General features: G+C 30.1%; 1 protein-coding gene across 29 annotated transcripts in view; it reads right to left on the bottom strand.

Annotated features, from left to right (window-relative positions):
• Positions 1-12,937: 12,937 nt before the first annotated feature.
• The window catches only part of LOC145261268 (phosphatase and actin regulator 2-like), an 858,751-nt gene continuing 855,686 nt past the window's right edge, over positions 12,938-16,002 (bottom strand). For all 29 annotated transcript variants that reach the window (XM_080119715.1, XM_080119712.1, XM_080119716.1 and 26 more), the window contains one exon: positions 12,938-14,148. In XM_080119715.1, the coding sequence (XP_079975841.1) occupies positions 14,133-14,148 (16 nt within the window). In that variant the 3' untranslated portion in view covers positions 12,938-14,132. The remainder of the gene's footprint in view (positions 14,149-16,002) is intronic.

Raw genomic sequence — 16,002 nt, 5'->3', positions numbered from 1 at the left:
AAGCCATATGATGTAAGGAGACCCCCCCCCACCGCAAATTCTAGGTAAAAAAAACTAAAATAAGGGATGAAAAGCAACAATTCCTCCCTTTGTAAGAAACATTGTTCATGGAATGTGAGAACCAAGGGACAAAATAAGGGAGCGAGAATTACAAAGCTGCAACCTGTTGGGTTAGACTGATAGGTGAGAAAATTGGGAAGTGATCAGACGCCTGGGATTTAAATTACAGTACCCCTCACCCATGACTCTTTTCCCCACACAGCAATTTTACAAAAATGAAAAAAAAGTTTTTTGTTTGTTTTTTTTTTTTTAAATAAAAGTTTAGTTTACAAATCTTAAAAAGATTTTAGTTTTTAGGTAAAAAAAAAAAAAAAATTTTTTTTTTTAACTTCTATCGATTCATGGTTTTTTAATTATTAATTGACTTACAGATTATTTTATCCTCCCATCCATCGGATACCGTTTTGTAATGTCTCATGTCAGTCTCTACTTTCCTATATTTTTCGTTATATTAAATAACCTTTTATTTATTTTTATATAAATTTTTGAGATAAAGTGTCTTTAGAGCTATGACAGAACTTGAACCTTGTATGCCATGCCACTTCTAGAAATACGAGTAAACTACACTCTCAAGTATTGGTAGAGCAACTCACAGTGCTGTTTCTAGTCATTGTAAATTTTTTTTCTCTTCACTTCCAACAAGGCATATTGCCACTTGGAACGTAAGGGGCTACTATTTGGGTCTATGTCTACAGGGACACTAAGTAGAGAGTTGAACAGCAAGATGTTTGTTCACATTGCATTTAAATTTTTGCATGTTAGTACAGCCAGGGAAGTAAGAAACAGGGAGGGAATTCCAAAGTGTTGGCATATAAGGAAAATTATTAAAGAAGGCTTTCTGGCATCTACAGACCTCAATAGTGAAGAGGTAGAATTTTGCTGCTTGTTAGGTTAGTAAGGAGTATTTATGTTGAAGGAGGCCAAGTGCTATTGTAGTATTGAGGATCCCAGCTTAAATGCTATATAGATAGTTTTTAGAAATAGAAGTTATATAAGCATTTTGGGTTTCCCATCGTCGATTTAGCAGGGTCAGAAAAAGTTAGATTTGACATCAAACTCAGTCATCTTTAATGACCTAGGTTAGATGCACCAGAAATTAGGAGTGACGTGCACCAGAAATTAGGGGTAACGAGAATTGTGGTCATAGGCTTCCGCTTGACGGACACATGTGAGACTTGGTTTTGGCCTGCAGATGAAACAGACAGGAGATCAGGGTCTCTCCGCGGCAACCAGGGTCCATGATAGGCTTGCCTTTAATAAAAGAATTGAAGCTTCAAATCTATCTTGTGGTATCAGTTATCAATGCATCTGTCTGCAGCAGTGACCACTCCCCATGAGATGGCAGCCCAGCATCCAAGAAGATATCCACTGAACAAGGCAAGCAGGTATGTACACATGACATTATTTGCGCATACACGTCGAAACCTTTCAAGGCAAGAACTAAGAGCATACACACACTCATATAAGTAAGAACATATTGATAAGGACACTCAGACCTTAAAAGTACCCTAAAGTAAAAAGAACCTTTAAAAGCAAACGTAAAAGAGAATAGCTGCAGGGCCGTTTAAGTAGAAGAATAAATAAATCATAAACAGGACGCAAAAACCATTTCGGAACACTATGAATATGTTGCAGCACATTCTATTAAAATATTTGTAAAACACGCACAGAGATGCAACATTCCTCCAACTGAATGTAAATAATGCCAGAAGAAGTACAGTTTGAGATTACACAACTCTTGCTTGGTTTGAGGCAGAAAGAAACCAATAAACGTTATTGGTTTTTTTTTCCCCTTTTAAATTTGTTTTTATTTTCTAAACTGTCTTATCCAGGGCATCAAATCCTTCTTTTAAAACTATCAAATCTTTATGATTTTTAGAGGAGTTAAAAAAAAAAAAGAGGTGTGACACAAGGGTCGAGAAAGTGGGATTGGACAGCCAACTCCCTAGAAAAAGAGCACTCTGGCCTGGTAAAAAAAGTCCTGGGCAGTTCTGTCGGTATTCCGTTTAGCAATAAACAAACTCTTCAAAGAGAAAAGGCAGAATCTGGAAAGATGAACCTCCTAGAATTGAACGGGACCAGCAATATATACAATGTATCTCAATACGAATCTTAATCTATTGGTCTATCATAAGTTGAAAGTATCATTTTTGGGTGCATGTTCAAAATAAAAAATAGAAAATCGAAAGTCACAAAATTGAATTTTCACTAAAAACCAATGTTATTTAATTATCATGCCACAATTGGTTAAATATTGCTGCATTATTACATAAAACATGTGATTTCATGATTTCACGATTCATTGATCCGTCATTATTTTTTTAAATGTAACTTCAACAACGGAAGTAACTCATCGCTTGGAATCCGTTTATTATTTGAATAAAACTTGCAAGTTTATTTAAAAACTATTTTCATGAATAATTAATTTTCTTTATCATTTTTCATGATTTTTGGATATTTTACTAATTTTGACATGACAGTTAACTAGATACTATTAGTTTTAAATGAAATTCACGTTGTCAATTTTACTTCTTATTCCAAACAAGCACCCATTTCTTTCAATGTGTCACATTTTATTTAAAGTTCATAACATTACGAGAAGATTGGAAACGATGGTTAAAATGGTATAAATTTTATCACACAAGTGTATAACTCACCAAGAATTTATTAACGTTGGACTTGAAATTGATCACGCTGATGCAGTCAGCTGGAAAGGAAACCCACAATAGCACATTCCACAGATTTACATCTAAATATCATATTTAGATCGCCGCCAGAAATTTTATTCCCTCGGTCCAAACAACAGAGTCTTGACCATTTTTGAAATGATTTTTTTCTCTGTTGACTGTGGCATATTGCTGGTCCCGTTCAATTCTAGGAGGTCCATCTTTCCAGACTTTGCCTTTTCTCTTTGAAGAGTTTGTTTATTGCTAAACAGAATACCGACAGAACTGCCCAGGGCTTTTTTTTACCAGGCCAGAGTGCTCTTTTTCTAGGGAGCTGGCTGTCCAATCCCACTTTCTCGACCGTTGTGTCACACCTTCCTGCTATGGAAGGGAGATAAATGCCTATTATTTTTAGATGTGTCCACAAAACTCTACAAAAGCCTTTGTTGGTTATATTTAAATTCGACAAATCATTTGCTAACCGTGCAGATCGAATGTGCACATCAAGAAGAAAAAAAAAAAAAAAAATTGTAAACTGAAAAACATTTCTCTACAATTGTTTTCAAATTTGGTGCCTAAAAACATCTTTTATCTCTTTTTACTAAAAATACTCATTGGCTTTCAAATGAGTAACATGGTTTGTATAGATTTTCAATGTTCATTTTCAAAGTTTTTTCAAGGCCTTCTCCAGACAAAATTCAAGTTTTCAAAACAAAATTTGGGGTTTGTTTTACAATTCACAGTGATTCGAAAAAGTGATAAAAAAAAAGTTTAAATATACAACAAATAAATGTTACGACAGCCAATAAAAGTTACTCTGAAATCTACCTGCACCATTTTTTTGGTTTTTAAGTAGTTTTAAATGCTTTTTATTTCATCTCAAATATTAACTCTCTTCACGACTTTTAAATTTCCAACAAAAATGGCTGCTGTATTGTCCATTTTTTTGGTCTGGCTGGCCTTATTTTCAGTCATCACAATTCTTGTTTTTTTTTTTTTGGGGGGGGGGGTCTTCATTGGAGAGTATCGTCCGCATAAGTTTTTTTGTTTTAGGGGGAGGGGGCATAAAGAATGCAATTTTCAAGACCTTTTCAAGACATTTTCCATTTTTTCAAGGTAATAATAGAAATAAGGCCTTTTCAAGGCAAAAGTCAAAATTTAATGACTTTTCAAGCCTCTATGAACTTCGAGTAATCATTTGTATGTAGACACACGTCTGGGAGGGAGATGTTTTTTCAAAAAGTCAAAACGTATCGGCGATTAATTCCTAACATTCTCTGCCATTTTAATTCGTAGGATGTATAATAAGGAAAAAAATATTTACGAAAAGAAAACTGGAAGACTTACTAAAAATTTGCAAAATGACTAAAAGTGCTCAATGTCCCCCAGATCAGAAATTATCTTATACCAGAAAGAGAGCAGATCAACAAACATACGAATGAATATATAGGGATGAGGAAGATGATAACACACACACACATATATATATATATATATATATATATATATATATATATATATATATATATATTATACATAGAGGATCATTTGGCATTGATATCAGATATCGTTAATGGAAATTTCAAAACATCTAAAAAGGCCGTCAGCGTCGAGATATTTTTCAGGATGAATTAAAACGAAACAAAAGTTACGAAGACAACATCTAAACTAAAACTAAACAAATATTCTGGCATTTCTGATCATCTGCATTTTTACAAAGCAACGAAGTGTAAACATATTAGCAAGTATTTACGGCTGTGTTTTTATCGACGCTCTAAATTTGACAACAGCCTGTCCATAATCAAACAACTTGATACATTTTTTTATCGGTAGACAGTTGACATATCCCAGGTCTGCCAGTGGCAAAAGTTAGAAAAAAAAAAAGAAAAAAAAAGAAAAAAGATTTTCTTAAATTATTAAAAAAATAAAATGTGTTCTCATTCAGAATTCCCTATATACAAACAACAAAAAAAGAAAAATCTGTATGATATACGTACTCGTGATGAAACGAAAATATCAGGTTCTAAAAATCATGAAAATTGATCAAGTAGTTTTATTTTTATAAAGAAAATCATTTGTAAGCAATTAATGGGAATTCGTAGGCATTACGACAAAAATATTGTAAATTTGAATTATTGCCGAATTATCTCCCTTTGTCTCTTGAGATTGTTTTCAAAATGGTGGACGAGACAGTTGCTCCTTACATTTGATTTTCTTATTTAAAAATAAAACTACTTAATCAATTTACGTGACTTTTGGAATATATTTGTTTCGTCACAGGTAATGTCGATTTTTCTTTGTTTAGGAGGAATTCTGGATAAGATTGAAAAGAATATAAATGTTTGCCAGCTCTGCTAATTTCATAGGAGGAGTCTTCTTTTTTTTTTTCTCTTTGGATGACGGTAAACAAACAGATCTTCTCATCACAAGTGAAGGAAAAAAACCTTCGACATTGACCAATCTACCTGTTCACATCATCGCAATATTTATCAAGAAGGCCATAAAAGAGGGTAGAGCAATCCTACTGCCGATGAAGGGGAGATTGAAAAATAAACAACGTTGGAATAATGGATTGTTAACTTTGGACTTCCAGTTTCCTCGAAACAACATTTGAGGGTTGCGTCAGCTTATTGTCTCACATCCAATACAACATAGTTGAAACAATTCTAAAAAAAAAGTGCTACTCTTGATGTATCGATTACGTTTTGTTACTTTTGTCAGGAAGAGTTTTAGCAATTATTTATGGAGGGAAAAGATACTGTTGACCCATGGTGTCTATCTGTACAAATCTCAGTAATTAAAATCTTATGTAATTCTTGAAATAATCATAGGATCTGAAGAGACGACTCACTTCCAGTTCATTGAAACAATCGTAAAAAAAAAAAAAAAAAAAAAAAAAAAATTTTTTTTATACTTTTGTTTAGGAATAGAAACGAAAGTAAAAAATTTATTTTCACTTAAAAACTTTAATTCTAACTAGAAATCACTTTAAAAGGTGACAATTTAAAAACTTTACAAAACAACTTGAATTTCACATGGCCACAAAGAAATCAACTTGGTAGTCATGTTTTTAATCGTAATACTAACAATCTTAATAGATAAAAATAATACTAACAATCTTAATATATAAAAATGATACTAACAATCTAATATATAAAAATGATACTAACAATCTTAATAGATAAAAATGATACTAACAATCTTAATAGATAAAAATAATACTAACAATCTTAATAGATAAAAATAATACTAACAATCTTAATAGATAAAAATAATACTAACAATCTTAATAGATAAAAATGATACTAACAATCTTAATAGATAAAAATAATACTAACAATCTTAATAGATAAAAATAATACTAACAATCTTAATAGATAAAAATAATACTAACAATCTTAATAGATAAAAATAATACTAACAATCTTAATAGATAAAAATAATACTAACAATCTTAATAGATAAAAATAATACTAACAATCTTAATAGATAAAAATAATACTAACAATCTTAATAGATAAAAATAATACTAACAATCTTAATAGATAAAAATAATACTAACAATCTTAATAGATAAAAATAATACTAACAATCTTAATAGATAAAAATAATACTAACAATCTTAATAGATAAAAATAATACTAACAATCTTAATAGATAAAAATAATACTAACAATCTTAATAGATAAAAATAATACTAACAATCTTAATAGATAAAAATAATACTAACAATCTTAATAGATAAAAATAATACTAACAATCTTAATAGATAAAAATAATACTAACAATCTTAATATATAAAAATGATACTAACAATCTTAATATATAAAAATGATACTAACAATCTAATATATAAAAATGATACTAACAATCTTAATAGATAAAAATGATACTAACAATCTTAATAGATAAAAATAATACTAACAATCTTAATAGATAAAAATAATACTAACAATCTTAATAGATAAAAATAATACTAACAATCTTAATAGATAAAAATAATACTAACAATCTTAATAGATAAAAATAATACTAACAATCTTAATAGATAAAAATAATACTAACAATCTTAATAGATAAAAATAATACTAACAATCTAATATATAAAAATAATACTAACAATCTTAATAGATAAAAATAATACTAACAATCTTAATAGATAAAAATAATACTAACAATCTTAATAGATAAAAATAATACTAACAATCTTAATAGATAAAAATGATACTAACAATCTTAATAGATAAAAATAATACTAACAATCTTAATAGATAAAAATAATACTAACAATCTTAATAGATAAAAATAATACTAACAATCTTAATAGATAAAAATAATACTAACAATCTTAATAGATAAAAATGATACTAACAATCTTAATAGATAAAAATGATACTAACAATCTTAATAGATAAAAATAATACTAACAATCTTAATAGATAAAAATAATACTAACAATCTTAATAGATAAAAATATGTTGCCCAATTTATGTATTCAGACTATCCTCATCTTTATTAGTTGTTGTTTCACGACGTTTCGGCCAACTATTCCTCTGGCCTTCGTCAGGTGGTAACCACGACGGGATAGAACCTCCGAATCTTCTAACTGCATTTTCAGCAAATACTGCAATCCATAGTTGTCGTCTCACCACGTTTTGGCCAAGTAAGCCTCTGGCTGGCTTTGGGTAGGATTGAAACTGCTATCTTCAGACAATTATCATCTGGAATCATAGAGATTCAACATCTCTATCCACTGCGCCATTGCCAAAGGAATAGTTGGCCGAAACGTGAAATAACAACTAAAAGATGAGGATAATAGTCTGCAATAAATTAATAAATAATAACTCCTCTCAATAATGAATTCCAATTAAATGAGATATATATATATATATATATATATATATATATATATATATATATATATATATGTTGCCCAAGTTTTAAAAGTTAAACCTAAACAGCATTTAAACTGACAAATCAAACTCTGATTCTGACTTTTCCATTTTCATGTATCATAGCGTATTATTTTCTATAAAATAACGTTCTTTGATACGTTATTAAAAAATAATATAAACTTAATCAGATCCGGCAATGTGATATTATAGAGACATTCTTAAATAATCGCCTTCACAAAAAAAACCCGGATAAGGGGAATAACTCTTTCTAGAAGAATAAGAGTTATTTACCTTAGCTATATTAGTATTCCTTGCTTGTTTTTCACAGAGTTCTTTTTTTCTTTTACTTGTGGATTCACCACTAATCAAGGCCTGGAAGCCACTCTAGGATAAGGATTAATAAGTGTTAGGTTGATGGTGAGAACATGATCAGTAATGGTGGAACTTGTCCATTTCAGAGGATGACTCAACAAAAACTTTTTTTACATTAGACTTGAAGACGACCATGTTATAGTCAACCAGAAAGCAACCACACAATATTGTGTTCCACAGACAAACAGTTCTAGGAAAGAAACTCTGCTCATGGAATTTTCGTTTAGCTTTAGGCACAAATCGAGAGTGAGAGAAGTTGTTGGTGGTTGTTGTAGCAAACGTTTTCCAGGGAGGGACTATAGATCGGAGCTCAGTGAAGCACCTACCATAGAATAATAGAAGGCAGACAGATCTGTAATGCCTCTTCTGTGAGAAAGAGGAAGTTAGGAAGGGAAAAGGTCTTCGCCAGATATATTTTTGAAACTAATAAATATACAAATTGTAATAATAACAAAAAAAAAAAAATATGGTGTGCATAATGTTTATGTGGTCTTTTCAGATTTAAAAGTGATTTTAAAGCCTTTACGTTTGTAGATTCATATTATTTATCGCCAGAATTGCAGTTTATAGGCAGACAAATATTATCGTCATTCATTTCCATTCCAAAATGAAAGGAAACGTACAATGCAAGTATATCTATGACATTAAAAAATGTTGTTTTTTTTAATGGGAAGGTAAAAAGCTGTTAGCACTTGTACGAGTGGGTTTCATATCAAAACAGAAGAATTAAATTAAAACGTGGATATTATTATGAGCTAGATGACCTGACCAAATATGTGATCAGTGAGAGAAAAAAAAAAAAAAGAAAAAAAAAGGTGAATCCGGGATAAAAAGCATTTGTTTTACTCACCTTGTAAAAAGTCACGTGAAAACAACCAAATCATTTTTGTTTCGAGCCAAAGACAGTTTGTAACAAAACTATTTACAATTTACACGGGTCGATTATTTGTTCGACTAGCAAAAGAAGAAAAAAAAAGGGTCTTTCTCAAGTTCTGCCATAACTTGTCGAAATGATCGAGACATTCTTAAAGATGTCTCTCTGCAAGCAATACTTCCAGGAAAATGTCTGAAATTCTTAACATGATCGTCGTCAAATAAATTATTGTCCGAATAATCTATAGGTAAACCACGTAAGAATATATGATATACTTAAGAGATTTTTAGAAATGGGATATTTTCGTGTAAATGTAGAGTGATCCATAGATTGAAGGCAAACTTTATGAATGTTTTATCATCAACGAATGAGTGACGCAAGTCGTAGCAAAATTGTGTGGTCTTTGTAAAATAAGTAAAAATATAAATTACAAATTTTTTAAAAATTGGTTGCGGCATTTTAACAAGAATCATAAAAACCCAACAACTAATTTAGACACTTTCATATCTTTAATAATGTCAGTTCTAAACAAATCTCGATGTAATCTATATGTATTTGGTGCTTTTCCAAAATTCACTCTATATTAAAAAAAAACAAAGAAAAATCCGTACGATGTACGTGTCTGTGATGGAAAGAGATTATCGCATACAAAAAAATCACATAAATTGATCAAGTATTTTTATTTTCATAAAGAAAATTATTTTTAAGCAAACTTGAGTATTTCCAATGCCTCTCCCCACTTCCCATGTTAAGAATGGCCTTTTAAAATCTTGCAAATTTTAATTATTTGGAATTATCTTCCTTCTTCCTGCAGATTGTTTGCAAGATAGCATTGTAAGATCGTCTCTTGTTGTTTTGCTATAAAATTTGATTTTCCTTATAAAAATAAAATTACATAATGAATTTATGAATTTTGGTGCATGCTATTTTCTTTCTGTCACAGGTAGGTACATCACACAAACTTTTCTTTATTTTTTAATATCGGGAGGATTCTGGACAAGAACCAAACGCATATAGAATACATGGAGATTATTTTAATGCTGATATTAAAGACATAAAAATATTTAAATTAGTTGGGTTTTTATGGTTCTTGTTGAGATGCAATCACCAAATATTTATTTTTCTAATTTATATTCTTACTTGTTTTGTAGATGCTATCATAAAACAAAAACTGTTTTCTTTAAAATCATTTCTTACCGATATCGGTTCCTTGTTCTTCTTTTTAGCTATTCTACGATGAAACAAACGGGAGAAATTATGAAGATGGCACCTAAAATAGAAATGAGTGGTTTGCATATTTCTCAACCTCAGCTTTCATATCAAACCAAGTGTAAACATATCAGCAAATATTTACCATCATCCGCCACCAGAACAAAAATGTCAGCTCTTTTTCCTCCATGATCAAAATGATTACCATTCCTAATTTGGTTATTCGATAACATTTATGTTTCTGCATTTTTTTCTTATTTTTTGTGCAATATCTTTGTTTTATCTTACTTGAATCGAGTGTTATTTGTGCAACGTTTCGGTCGGATTAGCCTTCGACAATAGTTTAATCAATACGAGTAAGATAAACAATCAACCCTCATCTCAAAAATTCATAACTTTAATTTTTGTCTTAGTTTTTCTTCTTTAGCTTAAGATGAAGTATGCGGTTCAAATATTGATCTTAAGTCAGTGAAAATTGTGGTTGGTAGTGCATGAAACCGTTAGTAACGGTGATAATTTAGTGTCTTATTATTTGTGGTAGGTTTCTTGAACTCATTTTATTCAGGATTTGGTGAGGATGGTGGTGGTTCATTCTAGGAACATTGAGCACTTGTGGTAATTTTGAAAATTTTAGCTAACTTGTCATGCTTTCTTTACTGTTTACACACACACATTATATATATATATATATATATATATATATACCCACACACACGCATACAATGAAGTACAGTGTAGCAAAAAAAAACATGTATAAAAAAATATATAAACACACACACACATACGAAGTTATAGGTATTCAAAATAGAAACCTCAATAAGGTTAGTAAGAGTGCTCAGTAAAAAAGCAAGATACATTTTTATTGATAGACACAAATTTACAAGGTCACGACACTGGACATGCTAATATGGTTGATTAAAGCCACAAGTCCTCATCAGGCGACTTAAAAAAATTTTGTCTTCCACAGAAGAAAACCAGTTTTCAAAAAAAGAAAAAAAATCCACAATTTCTTTATTTTTTTTTAAATCACCTGACAAGGACTTGTGGTTTTAATCAACCATCTGTCCGAAACATTAGCATATCCAGTGTTGTGACCTTGTAAATTTGTGTACATCAATATATATATATATATATATATATATATATATATATATATATATATAATATCCAAGTTTATTTTTCTCTTTACTAACGAGTTACTTCTGACTCATGCTATATATGTGGACTTGTACAATTTGTATGTTCATACACACATACACCCACAAATAATATATGTATTTTTATTCTGTGTGCAAAAATACTGTTTCGCCCAAAGTACTTCATCAAATTCTGAGCAAGAGTGTCACAGAGACTTTTGAAATTCACTAATTAAAATCTAAAATTTTTTTTGTGGGGTAGGGGTAAAAAATTTATTTTCAAATTTGGGGAGGGATCTGGTGATGAACAGCTTGTTGTTGTTGTTTCTTTGAATTTTGCTTCATAAAAAACTGAACCTTTTTCTATTCTAGTTAAATTTAAGAGGAGGAGGGTTTGCAAAGGGAAAATGGTACGTGAGCACCAGTATTTCCTCCACTCCTACCCTTTATTAGGCACATTTTTTTTTTTTCGTAAAAATGGGTAGAAACACAGATTTATTTTTATTTGTCCTGTTAAAAGAAAAATTATATATATATATATACATATATATATATATATGCACTCACGCATACATATATGTGTGTGTATATATTCATACATATATATATATGTGTGTGTGTATATATATATTAATTCACACATGCACACATTGCACAAAGATGATTAAAAATGACAATGTAGAAAAAGTAGAAATCTTTTTTTCATAAAAACATCATCTCACTCATGTTTCACAAAAGGAAGTAGCTCCACAAAAAGTAATACTATTGAATAAAAAATTTTATTTTACCAGTGAAAACTGTGAGATTTGTCTACAGTAATTTCAGACTTTTTCATATTGACATTTTTTTTTAACCCTTTTGTCGGATAATTATCCAAAACCCATTTACAAAGAAAGAAACATACATACACACAGACATATATATATATATATATATATATATATATATATATATATATATATACACACACACATACATTTTCTAAATATCTATGTCTATTTAATTAACAGGAGATAACAAAGGTCCAAAAGATTTCATTTCTACACAAAGGTTGGTGGATTTTAATGTACATTGTCTCCCATATTTTTAAGTGATAAGTGTGCTTCGAAGTTTTAGCGTGAATTCTTTTTTTTTTTTGAGCACATTCCACTCAACTTACCGCTTAAATGTATCAGAGACAACATACGTTACAATCCAACAACCTTTCTTATGGAAATCTTTTTGATTTTAGTGTTATCTCGTTTTAATTATATATATATATATATATATATATAATATATAAGAGAGAGAGAGAGAGAGATATAGATATTCAGAAAAACAACTATATATATATATATATATATATATATATATATATATATATATGAGAGAGAGAGAGAGATATAGATATTCAGAAAAACAACTATATATATATATATATATATATGCATAATTGTGCATTTTCAGTCAGTCGGAGAGAAAAAAAAAAAAGGGCATCCTAACTTTTTTTTTATAATTACATATACATATTTCTTATATTTTCCAGCATTTATTTAACCTGCTCATCTCTGATACGAAGAGAGAAAACTGAAACATTCTGGATTTTGTTGCCATAAATTTTCTGTTGGCTTGTCTCTCTCTCTCTCTTTTTGTTTTTCTTTCGGATATTCATAAAACCAAAATCATTTGGTTCCAGAATAGAAAGAAAAATATGTGGAAACAAAAAAACAAACAAAAATAAAAACAAATAATAAAAATGGGTTCATTTTAGTAAATTGTCTGTTAAAATTTTCTTTCAACGAAATATTAATCAGGGGAGTGACATCAGAATCAAAGTAGAATTGAACGTAACTGAGATTGAGCAATATCATCTCGATAGTCCTGTTTGCGTTGCTTTAAAATATTAAATTATGCCCGATCCCCCCTTTTTCGTTTAAAAGTTTCGAAAATTGTTTACATATCTTGTTGATATTTTTAAATAGACACAAGAAATTCGTTTTTCCTCTGAATCTTTTACAAATATTGCAAGGATTTCATCGAAAGAAAATAATTTTTGCAGATCTTATGCTCAAGTTTACTCCAATTCTAACCGTGCTACGCTTGAGAATTATAAATGTGAAAGAAAATCAAAGGGAAGACAACTCATGAACAATGAACAACCGCTTTTATAAGCCATTTTAAAATTTCATATCCATCAACATTTATAAAAACAAATAAGAAAAAAAAAAATCTTTAGTTTATGCATGTAACAATATTTTGTTTTGTTTGTTGTTGAATAACAGAATATTTACAGAGACAGCATTGGTACAAAGTGGCAATCAAAAAATATCTGGACAACCAATTAGTGTTGCCATCGTTCTTTCTTTCTCTCTCTCTCTCTCTCTCTCTTTCTCTCACTTACTTTGTTGAAATAATGACTCCCTTTCCAGGCCCTAATGCCATGAAGGAATTAAAAAGCAATTGCGACCATGTCTTTTGGGGGGACTGAATGAATATTCAAAGAGAAGGAAGAAGAGGAGGAGGAATAGATAATGTGACGATGGAGAGAAGGTTGGCCAGAGAGAGCCATTTTGATAGCCTGAAATTAGCCATCTTGCAATTAAAGTTTGGCATTTATCTCCTGCAAGAGAAAAAATACACAGAGAAACAGTTATCATTATGATTATTATCATTGTTGTTGCTGATATCGTTATTAAGAGTTTTTTTTGTTGTTGCTGTTTTCTTATATATTGTTGAGATATTCAAACTGGTATTGCTAGAGTTAAACAGTGTGTCCCCATGTGTTTCGGTATATATATATATATATATCTATACAATATATATCTTACATCAGATTTAGGACATCACCAGAGCTTGTTGAATGCAGGGGAGGGGATTACGGCTAAAAAATAAAAAAACTGAAGTCAAGGAGAAGGGCATGGGCAGAGAGGAGAGGTCAACATCATGGCCGATGAAATCTGAAAGAGAAAAAAAAAAGAACATTAAAAAATGAAAATAAAATTGTGCATTGTCTGCAATCAAATCTGCATGGTATCCGCTATAATCGCTAGTGTTGGAATGATTAATCAGAATCGGAAAAATCGGAGCTTTTTGTGGTATTGGGAAAAAGTTAAGCCTATTTTTTGATGCCAAAAGCGATTCCTTAAATTATCTTTTTTATTTGATTTTGGTTTAAGAAACATCTTCCACTGTTTGTAGTAATAATAAAATAATAAATTATTGATTTAAACTTTCAGTAAGATTGAAATCTCTAGATCACCTCCTCACAAGTGTGTTTTTACGTTTGAGAAAATATATGCATATTTAAGATGTGTTTTTACAGGAATTGAGACAAAATAACACTTTTATATTTAAATATTTAGAGATTTATAAAGAATCGGAATCAATAATTGTATTGGAATCAGGTATTTAGTATGGAATCAGTAATTTTATCAGAATTGGGAAAAATATTGAAATCGTCCCATCACTAATAATCGCATTGTCAAACCAGTTCTTGTTAGATCATAAAAGTTAAGCAATGTTAAACCTGGCCAATACCAGATGGGTGACCATTGGAGAATACCAAGCATTGTATTTAAGAGGACATTGACACGTCTCTGCAAGAAGTTAAAAAACATAACGTCATCTCTCCTGACTGGGATATACATGCAATTGGGGAGCGCTTGTGAACTTGATATTCATGTGAAATTTCCTCCTTTGGAGGAAGTCAGTTCAACCCGTCTACGATGAATGTCACTGGCATGGCATACTTACAGCAACATGCAAAATGCGCCTCATTAAAAAAAAAAAAAAAAATTGTACAATTTTTGGTGTGAATACTTCAACGTCATTAACTCTAAGAATCTTATCCCATTTTCATGGCATTTGAATATCAACCATGTTTTGTTGCGCCTGTAATGTACAGGATGCTTCCCCTTTAAAATGCTATCGATAGGATCGATGACATCCACACACGTTTTTGCAATACAACCATATTTGGCAAAAATAAACTTCACTCTGTCTGACTTGTCCATCACGTTTTATGTGTGAACGTACAAGAATTTTTGTGTAATCTGTTCAATGATATAGGGGATACTTTAGTGATCATATCATCAGTAGGAGATGTGAACCTGAATGGGCTTCACACTCATTGGACTATATTTCTATCAAGATAATTCTCAGACTATTCCCAGCTAAAATCTGGGCATTGCTAATTTTTCACATTGTATCCAGGTGTGTTTATCACTAAATGGTATTAAAACAAAAACTGTTGGATATTCATAATTAAAGCTTGGTGAATAAGTCAGACAAAGTTTAGTTAGACCAGATATGACTGGATTGCAGAATGGATTGTGAATTTTATTACGGATTCTATAAATGGCACTTTTTTTTTTGAGAGGGAAGGTGGGGGAATGCATCATAGGTCATTATTTGGACACTTTGTGAACTTACATTTCAAGGATTTTCTACTTTTCGAAATTCCAAACTTATTAGAAATGAGAATAACGATCATGAAATCAAATGAGAAAATTAATTTAAAACTTATCGGATAAATCACGGAATTCTGAAAATACAATAGAATGCCATTTTAATTAAATCTACAGAAAAAAAGGTTTACAAAACAACAAGACACCAAATAAAATGTCCATTTATGTACTGTCACAGTCTAATACAAATGCAAGCAACATAGCTGGAAACAAATAATGTTATCATAAAATAATTTTAAATAAAAATCTTTAAATAGAATCTTAAAATAATAACTGAAAATAATAATTTAAAATAAAAATTTTAATAATTAAAAATAATAAAATAATTTGAAATAATAATTAAAA

This window comes from Euprymna scolopes, chromosome 37 (assembly GCF_053919585.1).
Source record: "Euprymna scolopes isolate OS-2025 chromosome 37, ASM5391958v1, whole genome shotgun sequence".
Taxonomy (NCBI): Eukaryota; Metazoa; Mollusca; class Cephalopoda; order Sepiida; family Sepiolidae; genus Euprymna; species Euprymna scolopes.
Note: the sequence above shows the minus strand (reverse complement) of the source record. Positions and strands in the feature narration are given on the sequence as shown.